Source organism: Anguilla anguilla, chromosome 4, assembly GCF_013347855.1.
Source record: "Anguilla anguilla isolate fAngAng1 chromosome 4, fAngAng1.pri, whole genome shotgun sequence".
Lineage (NCBI taxonomy): Eukaryota > Metazoa > Chordata > Actinopteri > Anguilliformes > Anguillidae > Anguilla > Anguilla anguilla.
This window is the reverse complement of record NC_049204.1, coordinates 50,517,606-50,537,170: the sequence shown is the minus strand read 5'-3', so window position 1 is coordinate 50,537,170 and position 19,565 is coordinate 50,517,606. Positions and strand designations below refer to the sequence as shown.

Genomic DNA, 19,565 nt, shown 5'->3' with positions numbered 1-19,565 from the left:
AGATATTTTCCATTGTATCAAGATCAGGAAAAGAGGAACATCATGTCTGTGCCAGTCCGAATGTCAGTGAGGATAAAAATGAATCCAGTGAAGCAGAGTGTGCATAATTTAGTTTGTTGTGGTAATCTTGTCTATAAAACAACGCTCTCACATACTTTCTTCCTCCCTCTCTATTCCTCTGTTTCCTTCTCTTTCCCCCTCATTCTATCCCTCCGTCTTCACCTCTCTCCTCCTCCTCTCTGCAGGCAAACACACTCATTAATAAACGCACAAAAGAGAAAAGAGAAAGGCCTTTGGGGTGCAGGCCCAGTGACACAAATGGCACTCCAGAGATCAGCACATTCTCTGGGACTCTGTGGCGCAGAGTAAACCAGTGGCCTGTAAAAGCCTGTGGGGCAACATGACCTGTTCCTGGAACAAGAGGCCCCACTTCTGCGCACAGGCACAGGCGAAGGGGAAAAATAAATTTTTAAAAACGCCTAGCAACAGCATGGCCACTGGATTGGAAGTTTGTTTTTTTTTTTCCCCCGCAAAAACCTCGTGTAAAATAGTTCTCTGAAAAAAGAGATTATGAAGTACACTTGCGAGAGCTCGGGCCAGGTCGGAAGGCTGGCTGCCAGCGCTACTGAATCCCGGTGCTAGAGCAGCTCCGCACCCTGGGCGGGGAACTCAGCGCGCGGTGGGAGGGAGCGGTGCAGAGGTTTAGGGGTGACTCCGAGCGTCCTGACAGCTTCCACAATTAATGTGAGAGGAGCTCTCTGGTGCACCCCACGCACAGCAGGACCCGCCTGCTGGAAGACAGGTGAGGGGAGAACAGGTCTGCTCACCCTTCCGAGTCCTCTTTCAAGGGCATTAAATAAGGGATGTGGGTGCTCAATTAAAATAAAAGAGGGGCAGCTTCCACAGCTGGGTTAGGGACGACTGAAAAGTGTGGCATTAAAATTCCCTTCCCTTTACTGTAGACGAAACAACGCTCACTCCAGGGAAACTCACTAGCAACTCGCTGGTCCTTAAGTGGTTGTTAACTGCCATTCAAGCAAGACTGTATTCACCCCTGTCATTTCAGTGTTAAAGCGGTATGAGAGCACATATTTCAGCAAAACTGTTTTGCCAAATGGCAAACGAAAAAACGATAATAGATGGAGAGGCAACGGCTTTATCTCCCCTGATGAAACGTGACTGAATTACTGCAGACTGAGGCAGGTCTGAAAACGGTCTTTTTCATGGACTAATGACACCATGAGGACCCATCCCAGCCTTCTTAAGCTACTCCAACAACAGCGCACTTTCAGTGGGAATACGCACAGGAAACACGGGCTATAAATACAGAGAAGAATGCTAACATGTTGTCGTGGGACCAGGCAAGCTCATCCGCAGATGGAGAGACCGTCTGCAGACTGGACTGGACTGTGCTGCGCATTCTTCCCCCATTTTTTATTAACAACAGAAGGCAAATGCTTTCCTTTGTTTCACAAACGATGCCTGTTTCTATGCTTCATCGTGCGAGATAAATGTACGAATCAGTCTGGGTGACAGATGATAAAATCCATCACAGGACGCCACAGTATTATGAATCAATTCCATTGAAAGTGGTCGCATGTGAAGTTGGGAAAGACTGCGCTCCTTATTTCAGATGCTTGTTTTTCAAGACGCTCATCTTTGATTGGCATCAGAAACTACTTTTCCTCACCTTGCTTCCACATTTAAGGTGTGGCATTAAACACACCGAGACAAAGCAGGCAGTCCTCCAAGTCTCCAGTACATTGGTAAACTTTGAACAGAGAAAATTCATTAAAGCTTAAGTTTCAGTACAGTCCCCTTCAGGACCGTTTACTAGAACAACCAAGATATATTTGCCCTTGAACATCATTTTATCTTACTTATTTATAATGTATGGATTTATGCATTATTTTCACGCTTTTAGTCAGTAGGGGAGTATTTTTATTTAAGATGGTGGCCAATGTAACAGTAGTCAGGCTGCTGAGGGTCTTTGATTTGCCTCAGTTCTGAAAAGCATGATGTTAAACATTCAGACTGTTTACATGATTAGACTAAGTTTCATGGCTGCAGCATTACCATTCTGAACACATCAAACCATTGTGGAATGGTGGCATTCTTGCAAAACAAGATTCCTTTGCACACATCATTGTAGGAAAAATTGGACAGTGAATAAAGGACAACAGCTCGATCTCTTCCTTTGGAGATCCGAAAAGGCGGCGTGCATTTCAATGACAAGCTGCTGTGTGGCGATCCCTCTAAGGAAACTGGGATCAATGCCATCTTTGTATGTGTGAATGAACAGCGCTCCTCGCTAGCCCCCCTGCCAATGCCAAGCACTTGAGCGGAATCCGGCCTGGTTAACGGCGCAAGCAACTGAAGGCCATTTCTTGTGGTGCGGCCCAGACGTGGCCATCCTGTGCCAACTGCCCGCCTCCAGCGCCATCGCTTTGTGTGATCTGCATCGACCCCTCCCGCCCGCCCACGCTTCACCCCCCCCCCCCCTCCCCCCCACCACCACCACCACTCCCCCATCACCTGACGGAAGTTTCTCAGAAAGGCCAATGACTGACACCCGCTCCCTCTGAAGAAGACTTGCATATGAACTCAGATCTCACGTGCAGCTAGCTGGGCTTGCCTGAACTGCAATCACATACAGCACACGGCTCTTCCAGACGTAAGCGTGAATCTTTCTGTAAAAAAAAAAAAGTTCCATTTGGGAAAACGCATCCTCGATCTGCCTCAAGAGGGGGAAAGGCCAATGTTAAATTTAATAGAGAGCAGAGGGTTCCCAGTTCTCTGTTCCAAAATAGCAACCAGTTCTGGGTATTTTACGAACAGTAGGAAATAGTCCCGGGGGACTAAAAGGGGTAACAGTGCAGTGTGGGTCATCTGCTTTGCCCAAAACACAAGACCCCTTGTCCGCCTCTCACAGTCTCCGAGACACTGCAGCCAAGGCTCCAATTACAGAATTTTGAAGAATCGGCCGCGTCTGGCTCGTGAATCCTGACCCATCCTCCACGGAACATACAGAAAAAAGCAAATGGCAGACTCCCAAGTGACACATCCTGTTGGGACACTTGCTCTCCGAGCAGCGACGTATTCTCTCGCCTGGATCAAATTCAGACCAGTGCTGTCCACGCCTGGGATTCGCACGGAGAGATACATGACAGGTCACAGTGTCGCTCACGGTGGGAGGATTTCAGGTGGCAAAGCACCAGCTCACTGAACCTTAAAGGTGCCTTGAATCTGCTTCAGCTGTCTCAGCCACACAGATCCCAGTAACTACAGACTGCAGACTGAAAAGAAAATAGAGTTCTCATCCAAAATGGTGGAGGACGTTTAGCCTACAGCCATTATTAGGCATTCCCATTTCAAAGAAAATAGAAAACATATATATTCAAAATTAAAAAAAAAATTCAAATTTATTATAATTTTATTCAGACATATATTCTGGGGTACATGATCACTATCTGTGGACAAGGTTGCCAGATTCGCTGTCCTTAAACATGCCAATCAAAAAATCTCCTAATCACCCACATATTCCTACACATTTTTTTTATGATACAATTTAAATAAATAAATAATTTTTTTTTTAAATGTAGGGGAGGATAAGGAAAGACTGCTTCCGAAATCTGGCAATCCTGTCTGTGGAGTCATCTGCTCTGGACTTCTTTTGTTTCTTGTTCTTCGTTCTTATTTGCTGTGATGTTCAGCTCGGTATTGAAAGAGAAATCTGTTCAGTGGGATCTGTTACAATGCAAGGGTAGCCACAACAATGACACCATATTCCAGAATGATAACAAGTGTAATTTTTGTCTGAGTGGTTACCGCAGCAGAGCAGACATGTTTCTACTTTCGGGGAAATGTGAGAGGGTCAGGCCAGCTGGTTCCACATTGACCCTGTAATATAAGGAAGTTTATCTGCACAGTTGATCAAACTTAACCTTCCAGAATAAGAAAACGAGAATCAGAGCCTCAGCTGAATCCTTACCCTACTATTCAGGTTCACCAAGCAATGCCCTTTTCCTTTTCTTATAAATAAAACTATAACAGGAGGTTATGTTATACTAAATCCCCTTCAGGGACTGCAGAGGCAACAGGTCAACCCTTGAGAGAAAGCAGATGTTCTTCTTCAATAGCCTGTCTGGATATACGGCATTCCCACTGAATAGGAAAAGAATCTGCATACAATGCAAAAAATTTCCATTACCTGACCAACAAACGACGCGGCATGCAGTAAAAATCACTGGGTGAACTGCAAATCTGCTGAGAGCTTTGCTAGTACAAAACAACTTATACCTTTTGTTTTGCTCATTATTTATTACCCTTTAGGAATACCATCTAAACTGCACACTGGAACAGTTCAGATTCGATTCCAGTCAACGAGGTCCTGAGAACCACTGGACACACCACCCAAGAGCTCCTTTAACCCCATCTTAACCCCCCTCTGGCCTCTGAGAAGCGATCACTGAGGAAAAAACACATTTTTCATTCTGTGTGCCTCCTCTTGCTACCAGCAATAGGCTACATCATGTGTTCAATTGCTACCAGCAGCAGGAAAGAAAACCTCTATTTCTATTTTACTACATATTCTTGTATTCCATATTCTACAGCACTGCTGCAATAATGAATTTCTGCATTTATATTACAGTGCACCTCAATACTTACATTACCCATGCCTAAGAGTAAGACAAAACTGATTTCAGCAAACAAAATTTTTAAAAATAAATAAACAAAAATAGTAGGCTATTTTCAACAACAAACAAAAATGCATTGCAATAATAAATATAAACACATTAATTAAGCTGAATCAGGCCAATATAAAACCCAAGCAAGAGGGGAGGGGACGTGTTAGGGAGGAGGACGGGGTTCCAGAGAGGTCCATAAAGAGGCGCCACTCCGCTTTTGTTAAGTGACACAAGCGCATCCCAACAGATGGAAGGGAGGGTATTCCAAAGGCCTCCTGTTGCCTTGCCAGCTCAAACACTAGGCCCCTTGTGTAGGTGCCCAGTCCATGTGGCGTGTGAGCCTAGCAAGTGTCCGCTAGCGCTCCACGCCTCAGACACTTGTCACACGTAGGCCCCGCGTGACAGGCCAGCTGGCAGCAGGCGAATCAAAGAGCGCCCTCTTCCACAGGGAGCTCCAGAGTCCCATCAGCCAGTAGCACCTAAACTACATTTAACACAGGAATCCTCATTACCGTCCACTTCAGAGTGAAATCTGTCCGCTTGGAGAAAAAAAAAACAGTACAAGGCATTGCAATAGCAATCCTAACCTTCGGCTCCCATTAATAAAAACCTTGCTCTGAACCCTGATTCTCAACTGGCTGAAACTGTCACACAATAAGATGTGGTCTGTGTGACTCAACTGAAAGCACTGGTCCTTGATAATAAAGTGTGGTAAACTTCATAATTTCAAAAAATATATATAAATACATTTTATATCCATGATAAATGGGTCCTTTGAAGATTAAGTGGAATATAATGCAAACAATGCACAGTCAGTCGCTGGTAGGAGCCCCTGGCTGTGGCCCAGTGTGACAGGGGGTATCTCTGATGGGTGTTTGTGACTCCTGGCAAGGAGGAGGAGGAGGAGGAGGGGGTGGGGGGCCCACAGACTCCACAGGAAACACAGAGCACAATGTAAGGCTAGGGAGTGCCAGGAAGGAAGGAAGCCCTGTTCACAAATGGACACCAAAACAAAAGCAGTGGACCTCGCTGCCTGCAGACCGTTTCGGACACTCACAGCACAGCCAGCTCAGAAACACAACTATTAGAAACTCTGAAGAAACATTCAAGCACTTCAGTCGCACCTCAATTTGATTCATGAGAAAAAAAAAGTTTGGATTCTACTGTGTTTTTATTTTTAGGTTCAGCCATAAGTGATGGTTCCAAAATACTCATTTTGACAGGAGAATTCTAACATGTGGACTGGATTAAATAAAATCTCATGGCTATAAATGAACACCTGAAATACAGGGTGAGACCAACAATTGTCCAATAGTTTTATCATAATTGCAGGCCCCTTAATTTCCTTTCACTTTTGGGACCAAGACTGTTTTCCTTCTACATGGTCTCCTAAATATCAGGTAACAAATGCCTAAATACCAGAAACCAGAAATGGGAATATTGATTTCAGAAAGAGGCGCTCTGTTATATTTGGATAGTAAAAGCCTGAGTGATTCCATATGACCTACAGAACCCTCGTGATCAATCACCACTTGCCCAGCAGGGCATCATTAGGACTTGGTGCCAGCAGCCTACTCCCCTCACCTCCCCCACAACACCAAAACAAACAGGGAGGAGTGAGGTTGCGTTAGCCTAGTGCGACAGAGACACTGCGGCAGACTGCATCCATCTTAGTACAATCACAGCAGACAGAAGGTGCTTTAACCCCCATGTCCTTCCCAGGAGGCAATGGGGAAAGTATGCTGGATTCCCAACTCAAAAATGAATCGCACGGAACTACGAGAGGAAAAATAACAATCTCTCACTGCAGTCCCCAGAGCCCGAGAGGGTTTAACCTTGGCAAGGTAGTTAAACCTATAGCCAAAGAAGGGAAAAAAAACTCAGGATATGATGGAAAAGTAGGGTACAATAAATAAAAATTTCTTTCTACCTGGGACTCACAATGGGGGAAAAAAAACATGGCCCTGATTACGGAGATCAGAATCTTAATTATGTTCCATGTAGCAGAGGAAAGAAAGCTTCTGGTCAACAAAGTAAGGAGAATAATGGGCGGAACCGGTGCAGCCGGTGCGGCCTGAAGGTCAGAGAGGGCCCTCCGCGCGGGATCCTGCAGGGCCCCAGGAGAGCCGGGGTGAGAGAGGAAGGTGGCGCGTCAGAGCAATGCCTCACTTTAATTACGCAGGATTCCCTAATCGCGTCCCAGAGCGCGCGTCCCGGAAAGATGACCCGCGATGAACTCACTCCCCTTTCTGCAGGTAGTCACTTCTGACCGCGTCTCTGCGTCCCGCTTCATTCACGTCGCCGAAGCAGGTGAACCAAAAGCAACCTTTCATCCAGCATCACCATTCTGCCAACGTGAGTGCGCATTTGACTCACTAGGTGAAGTCATGATGAAATCCCCCTCTGAGAGCTTGCAAGTCAAATTCACTGGCATGCAAACTGTGTTTAGTTTGTGCTTTATTGCACTTGTGTGTGTTTATATTTAAAATAGTTTCAGTTTGAATATTTTTATGGGGCTTTCCTAGATTTGTCAGGACTAAAGTCATAAACCAGAACCCGGCTTCCTGGATTTCTGTTTCCAAGGTAACCGAGACCTGCAGACGTAAAGATTAAATGACAGGAAAGGGATGGGGACCACAGGCTGTGAGAAGGCCACGGGTCACCGTCCATCCTCCTAGGGGCCACACCGCTTCTCACGCGTCACGCTTAACATGGTGTCACAGTCAGCACATCCAACCCCGGTCCCCACAGGCTGCCCACATGCAGAACGTCGCAGCAGGCCGCCGCTTGGTTACATGTTCACGAACCCCGGGGACTGTGCGAGGCTTGTGGATCGGCCACGGCGCGGGCCTTCGCTCAGGGCCGGCTGTGCTCTCGGCCTTAATATGGTGAATTATGAGTCCCTTCATTGAGGCCAGTCTAAAGGAAACCACCGCAGATTTAATGCGTTTCTTCTGAGAAGAGGGTCTCTCAGGAAGCCCGGTTGAGAGGGGGCCAAAACATCAAACGGCAGTAACACAGAAGCCCTAGAGGAAAAGCAATCTCCTTCTAATTTACTGTGCTATCATTCGCTGAACGTTAACCGTGTTTTAGGAGCGGGATTATCAGGGTTCCGAAAAACATTACGTTACGTGGGCGGTTCACTGTTCCACTGGGGCTGGGTGAAACGACGTTTCAGAGGGACCACTTAAAGACTACCAGGGCTCCAGGGAATGTATTATACTCGGTTATATGAGCTCTGTTTTTTCTCTGCACGTAGGCCATGAAAGGTTCCAAGGTTTACTGCAGTACCTTTCCAACGATTTCTCATGGAAAGGTTCATCCTACAGTACATCGGACCTGTGGATGGACTCTGTGCATTGCGCCAGAAAACATAATTGCTTCCCTTTAAATCTCAATCGCATAAACTGTTTAGCAGGCCCATCATCAATCTTTGACCAAAGCTGCACTGGCAGGAGTGTGATATTAGCGTACTGTAACACAATGAGGGAGGGGGTAGGCGTTATGTAGTCCACAATTTCAGGACCATAATAAAATTAACTCATCCATTTTGTACAAGAAGCCTTTCCTGAAAGGCTACGACATTTTCTTGGCTTCCGACAGGCAATTGTCTGAGACTGAAAATGACTAGCAAGCCGAAACCACCCACTATCCATCCATTTCCTAAACCTTTTACTCTTGGTCAGAGTAGGTGGGGAAGGGGGGGGGGGGGCCTATCACAGCCAACATTGTGTGCAAGGCAGGAATACACCTAGGGCAGGTCATCAATCCATTGCAGGGCCCACACACCATTCACTCACAAACCAAGGTATATTTAGACTCTCCAGTTAACCTAAGCTGCATGTCTTCGGACTATGGGAGGAAACCAGAGTACCCAAAGGAAACCCAAGCAGACAAGGTGAGAACATGCAAACTCCACACAGAAAGGCCTTCGGCTGGAATTCTAACTCAGTACCTTCTAAGGCAACAGCGATAGGCTACTCACTGTACCACCATACGGCCTATCACCCACTATCACAACACATTATCGTATAAGGGTATATGAGCCACGCTAGACATTTCAGTAGTTCTCCTTAAAGAGGGAAGCCTCCTTTGGCCCCAAACTGCTACAAACAACAATTCACAGTGATTCAGATAACAACAGTCATTTGGAATTCAAGTTAGAGAGCCGCCTCCTGTAAGTTTTTATTTATCCTGCTGGAGACCAAAGTTCTTATTCCACATGACATGAAGAAATGCATCTGGCAGGACAAGCTGGACTATGCTTTAATACTAATCCAGCCTTGCAGGCTAACCAATGAGGGTAGCCAGACTGGGAGCAGCTGTTGGTGAGTGAGTGGCAAACCTTTCTGCCGAATTCCAGGCATGAAAACTGGTGCGCCATTGTTCCCTGCCTTCCCTCACCTCTTTGGAATTCCTTCACAAGGAAATAAGGTACACAAGAACAGGCTCCAGTCCCATTTTCCAACGCCAGGCCCCAAGACTCGCATACACCTCTGCCCTATCCCACCAGGGAAGCACATTGTCCGCTGAGACAATTCCCCACATACCCACCCACCTGCCCACCCATCACTCCCTCAATACCACAGACACCTTCGCTAAGCACACAGTGGCCCTGTTCTCCAGCCAGGATCTGCAGGGCATTGAATAGGTGATGTGTGATAATGTTTCTCGATAGCAGAGTGTCTGAACACACAGTAAAACATTAGCTCTCCCGTCCCCTGCGGGTTTAAGAATGTTGCTAATGATGGAAAATCAGAAGAAAGTGATCAATCCGGCAGCTCCGGAGGAGCTGTGACAAAGGCTTTGATCTGGCAGTCTCCTGAGGAACATCCGCATGCCATGGTACCTCAAGCCCCTGATGATAAGACACAAACGCACATTACTAAACCCCCCTCGCTTCCAACTCCTACATTTGGAGGAGGACACGGCGACAGGCTTTCATCAACATCAAAGAAAAATTTCCAGTGCACCTTTCAGAAAATACTGATATTTGCCATTTTGGACACAACTTGATGTGCCATTAACGAGTGAAAATTGTCAGTTTGCGACTGACAGCTTCATTTGCTACACAGCTAAAGGCTGGCTCCAAGAAGTCAATGCAGAGGACTGAGGCTGCTACAATTTAAAAAAAATAAAAAAAACTATTTCAACACTCCAGGATGGTTAAATAAACACGGAAGTCAAAGCCCTAGAACTTTAAAACTTTGTCTTGCCCATTGGGAAAGTATTGCAACTGAGAACCGAGCTGTGGTGTTAGTCTGATGTGCATGAACAAAGAACATAATAAAGAATGAATAGCAGCATTAAAAGGATTCTTTATTAAGAGGTGAATCAAACTTTTAATGAAACTTGAGGATGAGTGTTCCATTTGACAGAGAACAGCATGTTACACACTGGTTGTCCCAAATTAATCTCCAAAAAGCCAAAGCTTTGATATCAGACACACAAGTGCACGGACATGCCAGCCAGGGCAGACAACTCACTCCTCTAAAGCAGGGATCATCAACTCTGGCCCTCGAATCCAAATCCAGCCCTGGTTTTCTTTTCTCCCGGGTAATTAGTGCTACTGATTGGCCAGACTGTCTTCACGCCTGACTCCCAGGCAAAGGGAGGGTGGAAAACCAGCAGTTCTTGGCGCTCGAGGACCGTGAGTTGCTGATCTCTGTTCTAAAGGTACTTCAGAGAACAACAGAAAGCTCTGATCTCTCACAGAGTGAACTCGCAGTAAGTTCTCAGACAAGACCACAAATTTAATGGTACCCATTCATCTGAGTTATAGCATATTTCTGAGAAACATTTTTGTTTCCATCAGACCAAGAATATTCTTCAGTGCCTACATTAGAACCATCTAGTGCATAAGGTTCAGAGAATGGAATGCAAAACATACCAGTGGTGGTGGCATACATGGTCTTGGAACATAACCTCCTTCATGACAAACAACTTAGAGCAGTCAACACAATTCCTCAACAAAGTTTCAATAATAATTGGACAGCGCACTGTTGTAAAAGTAAGGCAAGGCCATTCAGAAATGCCTGAATGCTAAAATGTTAATCTTCTTCATCATCTGGTTGCAAGTGGTGTTGAGTCATTGGACTGATATCAAAAGGTCCAACTTACAGATGGTGTTTAAAATTATAGTTTTGTCTCTAAACAGCGTAGTTTCACTATTTAATATTGTACAATTAGTTCTGCCTATGTAAATCAGTTTCATATCAGAATCATTTCCCCACAAACCAAGGGCAAGTAATTTTTTATTTTTTAGATCTCAATTTCCTTCCTTCCTTGCAGCCTCTTTTTACAGGTACTTAGAAATCCCATAAAGTCGAAGTCATTTATTTATTCTCGTGCAGACAAGAATTGTATATTAGTTTTTACTGCCCGCCAGGCACAGCGGTTTCAAATCAGCATCCACCTTGCTGCAAGGGCTGTTTTCTGGTTATTTCACTTCCTAGCACAGTCTGCCATGGGTATTTGATAAGTAGAGCATCCCAGCGAAATGCTGAAAATCTAAATCCAGACGAAAACCAAACTCTCAATACAGGTATGTCACTCCACCCTGAGCTGTCTTCATTTAAGTGAATGCTATCCTCTTCGGAGAAACAGATCAGCTCTATCATTGTATTTCGTTATGTAACGGCGCACGCATATGTGATCACAGGCACAACATAACCAGGAGCGAGGTACACTTTCTTCAGCATTCATGCTTCAGTACGAGTACGAGAACACAACCGCAAACAGAAATGGGAAGTGCTGTGCTGCCAGGGTGGATCGATGATCGAGATATCGACCGTGGCCTTGTCCCAGATGTTGTGCACTACCATTTTCAGGACAAATGATATATACCGGTTTTTCGACTCATATATCCTCCATTGTCCACCGACACAATGTGTTCTGATAAAAATTGGGTGCTGATGAGGCCACATGATGTATGGAACAATCCAGTGATGCCTAGTATTACATACTCCCTATATTAAAATGGGTGTTGTTTTAATTGATGATATCTACATGCAGTGCCCTTCTGAGAGCATTATAGAACATGTTCTACATAGCCTATATTTTCTCAACCACTGAAAACTATAATGTCTGAAATATGGCATTTCATTCTGCATAAAGCAATGAGCCCGCTGTTAGATTAACCGTGGCCTTATCCTCACCTACCAAAATGAGCACTGTACCTCCAGACACCAAAAAGTAACGTATAATGCTTTTATTTGTTAATATTTTTTAAACAATTTTAACAATCGTCGATCTCCCCTGAAGAAACCAAATGCGTTCTTATAGTTTTTAGACGGGGGAAAAAACAGGCAGATGTTTTAACTCAGTATCACATCGATATACACAATCAAACAGAGACGACTTCCATACACAAACCCCTAAGTTTACCAGAATTGACAGGCAACGCACGATTTGGGGCTCTTCTGAGGTGCACCGCAAGAGCGCCGTGACATGCCTGCGAGTCCCACGCATATTAAGCAGTTTCGTTGTTTGCAACTTTTCTCAGCCGAGTGATAGCAAAAGCAATAAAGCACATAAAATTTGTTATGAATGTAACAGGCATTTTAACTCACCGACAGAAACTCCAAAGTTCCAACATAATCCCTTTCCGTCTTCAGAAGCTCGTTTAAAACACACACTCTTAAACGCAGCTGTTTCTCCAAATCTTTCCCGCTTTCTGCTCTATGATCTGATTTTCCTTCCTCGGTCATGTTCATAAAGCAATTACTTCAAGTTTTCCCCTGAAAAAGTTTGGTCCTTTAAAATTTGTCGATTAAGATGTGATCTTTAAATGTAGTTTTTAAAAAGTTAAAAGTTACATGGCTGCGCCGAGGGAAGAACTCAGGCTTTATTGTAGCTCCAACTGAATTGCGGAAAACTAAATGCAGATTGTTAATACTGCCAAAAAACTTTCTTGAATACTCAAAAAAGTGCAGCTACCCGTGCTTCCCTTGCCTGAGAAATCTGCGCCGCACTGGTGTTTGGACATCAATCAAAAACTTGGGTCCATGTGACTCTCGTGACCTTCATCCTAAATCCAACCTCCTTCCACCACAAAAAGGACAGGAAACAAATGCCTGGGAATTCGTGCCAGCACAGCCTGCCTGACACTCAGGAAAGGAAATGTTGATGACATGGGGTAATTAAAATCTAACACATTAGCCTGTTGGTGAATTGGCCCTTCCGTGGTTTTAGGACGTTTGTGTCTTCTTTATTTTTATTCTCAATTAAAATTTTTAAAATTGAGTTAAAACTGTATAAAATATTATTTTGAATTCCATGTTTATTATTTTTATTGATTTTATTTTTTTCAATTGATTTCACCCGACCCGAGCTTCAACCACGGATATACCCAAAATGGACGCAAAATTATTTTTTTATTTGCTATTCATTCGCGTTCTCCACGAGTGATGCTCTCAAATGATATATCCTACTCCTGTTTGAGTATGCTAAAACGCGGAAGGTTTTCTCTTATTTGTTTAAATAAGATGTTGCATGAAATGTTGGCTATATGTGTTTTCTTTTTTGTTGTTTGTTTTTTGTTTTTTAAGCTGGCTGGCGTTCCCATGCGCTTGCACTCATTCGTCGCTCGTCCAGTTTCTCTTCAGTAGCTTACCCTCTCTAAATAAACATTAAGACCGTGTCAACATTTTAACATTTAGTCACCTTTCATTGCAGCTTTGTCAAGCTAGACACACACGGTATTATCAGTTCATAAGCTATTTAACTTTTTTCTCCTTTATTTCAGATACCACAAGGAAAAAAATAATTGTTGTAAATAGATAATTAACCTAAATCCACCTACTTGAAATGTGTGTGAATCCAGACCAATTTAGTTTCACAGTTATGGCATGGTTCTGTCATTGTATATGCTGAGTACTTAAAGCATACCTCATATTACTACACTAACTATGAACACCAATTATGTATGGATGTTTTGCCCTAAGCTTCTTATCTTTTAGGTGGTTTCAAGTAATGGACTTTTTCCTGCTCCTCCTTGCATGGAAGGCCAGTGGTGGCAAAGCAGATGCTTTGTCCAACCAGAATGCAACTATTTTGTGATCTTTTGGTGAGAGATCTCATACAGAATGGCAGCAGGACTTTGAAATAAGTCAGAAATCATTTGGCCTGTTCACAAACAAGACGGGCTAACACTACACAGATTAGAGTGGAATCCCCCCATCAACCCCACGTCTCAGCTCGCCCCTGCAAAGTCAACAAACTGCGTCCAGCTGTAGGTCAAGCTCCAGTGAACCAGGGCCGACTCTCTGTTTTTCCTCACCCATCTGAGGCTGGACCAGTTTGAGAGAAACTCTAATACTGAAACAGGGGCAAAGGGCGAGACCTCACATGCACCAGTGACTTATACTGACTGTGTCACTAGGGCCTTGGCTGTGTTTCAAAAGCAGGAGAAATGATTTCACTGTCACACTGAATTCTGATTTTATTTACGGTTCAGTAAACTGTGATTGAGAATATATGTTTTTAAAGAACAACATTATTCACATATATCACAAATACCTTTTTTTTACATATATGCGTGGCTTTGTTTGTCATTGTATACAGCCTGTTTACCCCTGAAGAAAACATCACTTAGAGTAAGCAGGCGACATTACAATATGTCACTTGTGCCACAACTCAGTATGACAAGGAAACATCAACAAAGTCAATGCTAAAATAGATTCAGAATATTATTTTTTGGTAATACAGCAGGTTTGCTTCACGGTGCACAAACAGAGCTTTATTTGTCCTACTCTGGTAAAAGCAACTCAGACTGTTTATAGATGTGCCCCTGAACATGCATTGCTTTGTGTTACACATGTACCTGTGGGTCCTGGGTGTAGTGAGTTCCTTTTACGTGGAGATGGCTTCTGTTGGTATGAGACCTGTGAATTTCATAGATTGTTATACAGTGTTTTGTCTGTTCTAGTTTTCACCTTTCCAGGCCATTGTACAAGTGAACTACAGCACTGTGTACTGCTACACACAAACTTTGCCTACACGTAGACATACACATGCATATATGTATATAGAGAGATAAATGTAGACGTAAGCACATACATATATTTGAATGTGGATACATGTACAGCAAGCATGTATGCGCATATATATTCATATGCGTGCACTTTTATATACACATGTATATGCACAAGCACACACATACATACAAGCAGGGGTACACGTGCAGAGACACACATACATGTAAACACATGCACAATGCACTTATGAATGAATAGGCCGATGTCATTTATGGCTAATTGGTGGTGCGTTCATATCCAACGAGTATAATTATAAGCAGATAATACTGAAATCACATGCTCCTTATTCTTTTGTTACTTGCTAGTATAAAATGTTATTTTGCATGCTTAAACATCATGGTGAAGGTGTGATATTGTTTTTGTTTTTTTGTATTTTATGGCGCTCACTTCATATATGTTCACTTGTATTTATCAATGCATAAATGCTTATTATCTCTGTTGTCTCTCAACATTTCACAATCGTGAACATTTAAAAACAACATTGTTGTGGTTCATTTGAATTGGGATTGCAGGGGAAGAACACCTGGGTAAACAGTACTGCAATCAAGCATTAAACCTGCTTTAATTGTTCTGTGTTGAAAGACTTGCCCATTTAAGAGGACCGTAAGACTCATTCACATACTCGTGGAAGGACACAGAAGGGCCAAAAGGAGTCTGTGTGTGATGATCCAGGTTAACATTAAATTAACTGTTAAGATGCTGACGCCGTGTCTTTATATTGTTTATGAGATACACATATGTGTATGAATGATATTAACTGAACCACATACACTGTATGTGGTTCAGTTAATATAATTCAACTATGGTTGCATTGTACATCTGTTTAAACGGAATCCATTTGAAGCCTTTAACCTGTTCTCTTAAGGATAATAAAACTGAAGATTTGTGTCATCGTGTGCTTGAGATAGCTTGTGCTGTATTTTTGGATCCATAATCCTGTGCATAACATACGCCATAATGTCATTTTATTACAATGCTTCACATTTTTTACACACGTTTGTCAAAACAACATGCCAGGTTCTCGGAGAAGTTAACACTTTTCTCAAGATAGGTAATGCATGACTCAAAATGAAAAAAGGAAAATCCTTTATAAAAAAGATATCTCTAATAACCAACCAACTGTACTGGGGTGGGCTAAATGAACAACACTACCATTAAAATGCTTTAAGTGCAGGGCTGTGAGGTGGGTTCTTCTGTTAAATCTCTGCTCCAGTATGTAAATGAGTGTTAAGGTGTGGTATTAAATCTGGGCTGTGCCAGTGCTGACTCTAGCCAACAACACCATGGGGCAACATGTAATTTGATACAGTATAATGTCATCCTGGGAGCGTTTTTGTTTGGCCAGAATTAATGTGTGTCATCACTCACCAGTGTCTCTCATTGGTCCATCAGGCACTCACATTCTCCTCGCTGAAGCTGCACATGCAGTGCGCACAAGCTCAACCTATGGACTGCAGTAGTGAGACCATGGTACTGATATATTCATTTTATTATTTCAATTGGACCAGATGATTGTCATAGTCAAGGTAACTGTTACAGCTACAAACATCGAGGGCAAAATAAAAAGTTTTGTTTTTGTTTCTAAAAAGTTATAGTTGCTCAGAATATGCATTTATGGAAAAGCAATGCGTAGTTTTGGCTGCTGGGTGGCTTGTCCAGCTAATACACTGGTTTTCAGTGCATTAGCGGTTCACTTGTGAATTGAGAATATTTAATTATTTTGAGTTAAGTTTTTGTTATCTATTATGAGAACACCAGAAGCTGTTTCAAAAAATGTGTGTAGACAATTTGGCAAAACGCGTTGTTGTAGAGGAGTAGTTATCTGAGGAACTACAGCTGGCTTAAACCCAAGCTGGTCCTAGAGGGATGAGTCTGATTGGGTCGCACTGCTGAAGACTTTAGACCGGCAGTCATACTGTACTTAGCTGACAACATGGCTGAGGAAGAGGGTAAAATCTGTGGTCTTAGGGCCTGGTCAGCTTTTTTTTGGGGAGTGCCTTTACAGACTGAGCTACTTGGAATCTCTGCACAGTTTGTGAATGACTAATAAAGGTGTGGTTACTTGCAAGACAAACTGAAAATATTTACTCTTGTAGAAAATTTTTTAGGCATGGGCAAAATACCAGCTTTTCAAATCAGATATGATATATCTGCATGAAAACTGGAAATGATTCAAAATGTAGTTTGTCATCCCTGCAAAATACCATGAACAATTGTATCAAATATTGCTCTCCAACTCTAAATGAATGTATAACCATTCAAAGTACATTTCTTTACAATATCCAGATGTTCTAGATGTTCTAGACTACTAAGAGCAAAATAATTGGCCTTTATAAATGTAGAAAATGTTTCATAATTACTATGTAATTGCATAGATCAGTCATCTTCATTTTCATTAATAATGTATCGTGATGCAATATTATATTGTATCACTACAGATACGTTCTCAGTGCAGCATGAAAAAAACACATGGACTCACCACACAACACATGTAATTTCTGTCTGTGGTTGTAGAAAGAAATATGGTTTGGTTGTACACCCAGGAAGCAACTGTTGGGTTTTTCCACAGACCTGTTTCAATGTTGAAAATCACTTCAAAGTGCATGTGCTGTTAACTCTATGGTATGCTCCAATCACAATCAGGATAATACGATAAGACTGAATTACTGGAGCTAAATTTGACCTTCTTGAATTTTCTCTGAGGACTAGTCAAATCTCATGCTCTTATTGAGGCACTATATTTTCTAATCCAGTAACAGTTCAGTTATTTCTGTACTGATTTTGCTGCAGACAAGTTTGTTGTCATTGTTGTTTGTTGAACTTTGGATTGATTGCGGTCAGGACCACAACCATAAATTTAATCATCATCATATCTGTAATGTTGTAATAATACAATAATGTAATGTAATGTAATATCTGCTGTCCCAGCCAGCTCCAGGTTGTCTCAACTGATTTAATAGTTTATGTAGCAATTAGCCATTTTCACATGGATTGCCCTTTTATCAAAAGAAAGCATTTATCATTAGAAAATGTTCATTCTCTATGGTAGATATCAGAATTTACAGTATGTCGTGAAAGGAGGTAATAAGTACAGTAAGTAAGTAGGTAAGGCTGTGTTTATATTCCAGATCTCCAAACTTTGATAGCCAAATTAAATACATCTGATAGCCAACATGTTTCTCTCAAAAAGCGGTTACAGTTTTATTCCTCAAACAGCTTGCTTTTCAGTTCTTGAAATATTCAAGTACAAATAAGTTCCATTACTCAGAGGAAAGGTTCGTTTAGGGCAATAATTGGGGACTCATAGTGTGAACATCACAATGGTTGGCACATACTGCCCTCTTGTGGTTTACATTGTGTTCTAGAGCCAGACTGCAGTACAAATAACTGATACTTCAGCAGCATGCTTATGAGCATGCTTATGAGTGTAAAGACTGCTTACGAATTAACGTTTCTTCTCCTTCTTCTTCTTCTTCTTCTTCTTCTTCAGCCTTTTCATTTGTGTTCTTTTTGGTATAATAATGATACCATTTTTTTACATGATGTTGTTTTTCTCACAGCTGTAAGCACAAATTAAAAATGTATGCGTGTGTATTATTTTAGCATTTAGTACAATGTATTCTTTTAGGATTCAGAAGTTTGTTATAATAGTAAAGCATATAAATCCTGAAGATCTTCTCCAACTGAGATGTCATGTGTGTCCCATAGTGCATGTGGCTAAACAAGGCCAGTAGGTGGCATACTTACATAGTGTTGACAGAAAAAAAAATGGGGCTCAAATGTACATAGTGTGAAATGTGAGCCGCGGTGGCAGACACAGACAGGAAGTGCCCGAGGCCTCCAGTCAGAAGCAGCAGGCGCCCTCCATCGCAGCCCCCGTGATGAAGCGGTTATGTTTGGCCCCTGTGCGCCATCAATCACCCTCCAATTCAATTTCCGTACAGATGGGAGAGTCACACTCCGCATTAGGAAACTCAATTCCACTCAACACCCACAGCCGGCTCCAGCAACATTCATTGGGGGTGATTTTTCAACTTGTACCACACACGGATGTGCAGGAAGGCATTGCACTTACTCCATCTAAAATGATGGATCGTGCCAATATAATTTCTCTAAACATGAACAGGCAGGGTGGTGACTGAGAACGGGTATCCAGCTGATAATTAGCTTAATGCAACTGATACATTTGTTTTTGATGTACTACAAGATCACTCACAATTTCATTTAAAAGCACACTTAAAGGACAACGAACGATGAGTGTCCGCTTCTCAGGGTCAAGTAAAACAAAGGCCAGGATCAATAAAGTAATAATTGAGAACTAATGATCGAGTGAATCTGTGTGCTTATTATTGCGTGTGTGTGTGTGTGTGTGTGTGATCTTCAAGGATATGATCTGCATGTTTTATCTGCTAAAGAAATAATACATAAAATGTGTAATTTTTTTGTTTTTTGAATCAATATCAATATGTTTTGATTTAGGCAGTTCATACAATGCTGTAAATACACAGAATGTTTATCCAAATGGACTTTCACAGACCCTTAATAATCACCTGCCTTTTATGTTCTCAGAATTAATCATGGTTGTTTCTGCCATTTCTTTGATAGACTCAGTAATTACACGGGTGTATGAGCGTTCAGTTTATTTAATGATACTTAATGGATGTGTTCATATGTTTTGTTTAATGCAGTGCAAATTGCATTAAACATAATCTATTTCAGATTAATATTCCCTTTAGTCACTCTGTGCCTCTATGCATTGAGCAACTCGTGGCACTGTTTCAAGCTTTTGAGGAACATACTAAACACATTTACTATTTTTGAGACACCAAGTTCACATGAT

General features: G+C 42.4%; 1 protein-coding gene across 2 annotated transcripts in view; it reads right to left on the bottom strand.

The window, feature by feature from the left end:
* Positions 1-12,747, bottom strand: part of prex2 (phosphatidylinositol-3,4,5-trisphosphate-dependent Rac exchange factor 2) — a 107,171-nt gene extending 94,424 nt beyond the window's left edge. Inside the window, exon 1 of one of the 2 annotated variants that reach the window (XM_035413894.1) lies at positions 12,260-12,747. In XM_035413894.1, the coding sequence (XP_035269785.1) occupies positions 12,260-12,403 (144 nt within the window). In that variant the 5' untranslated portion in view covers positions 12,404-12,747. The remainder of the gene's footprint in view (positions 1-12,259) is intronic. The other variant, XM_035413893.1, reaches the window with a different exon arrangement.
* Between the last annotated feature and the right edge of the window lie 6,818 nt (positions 12,748-19,565).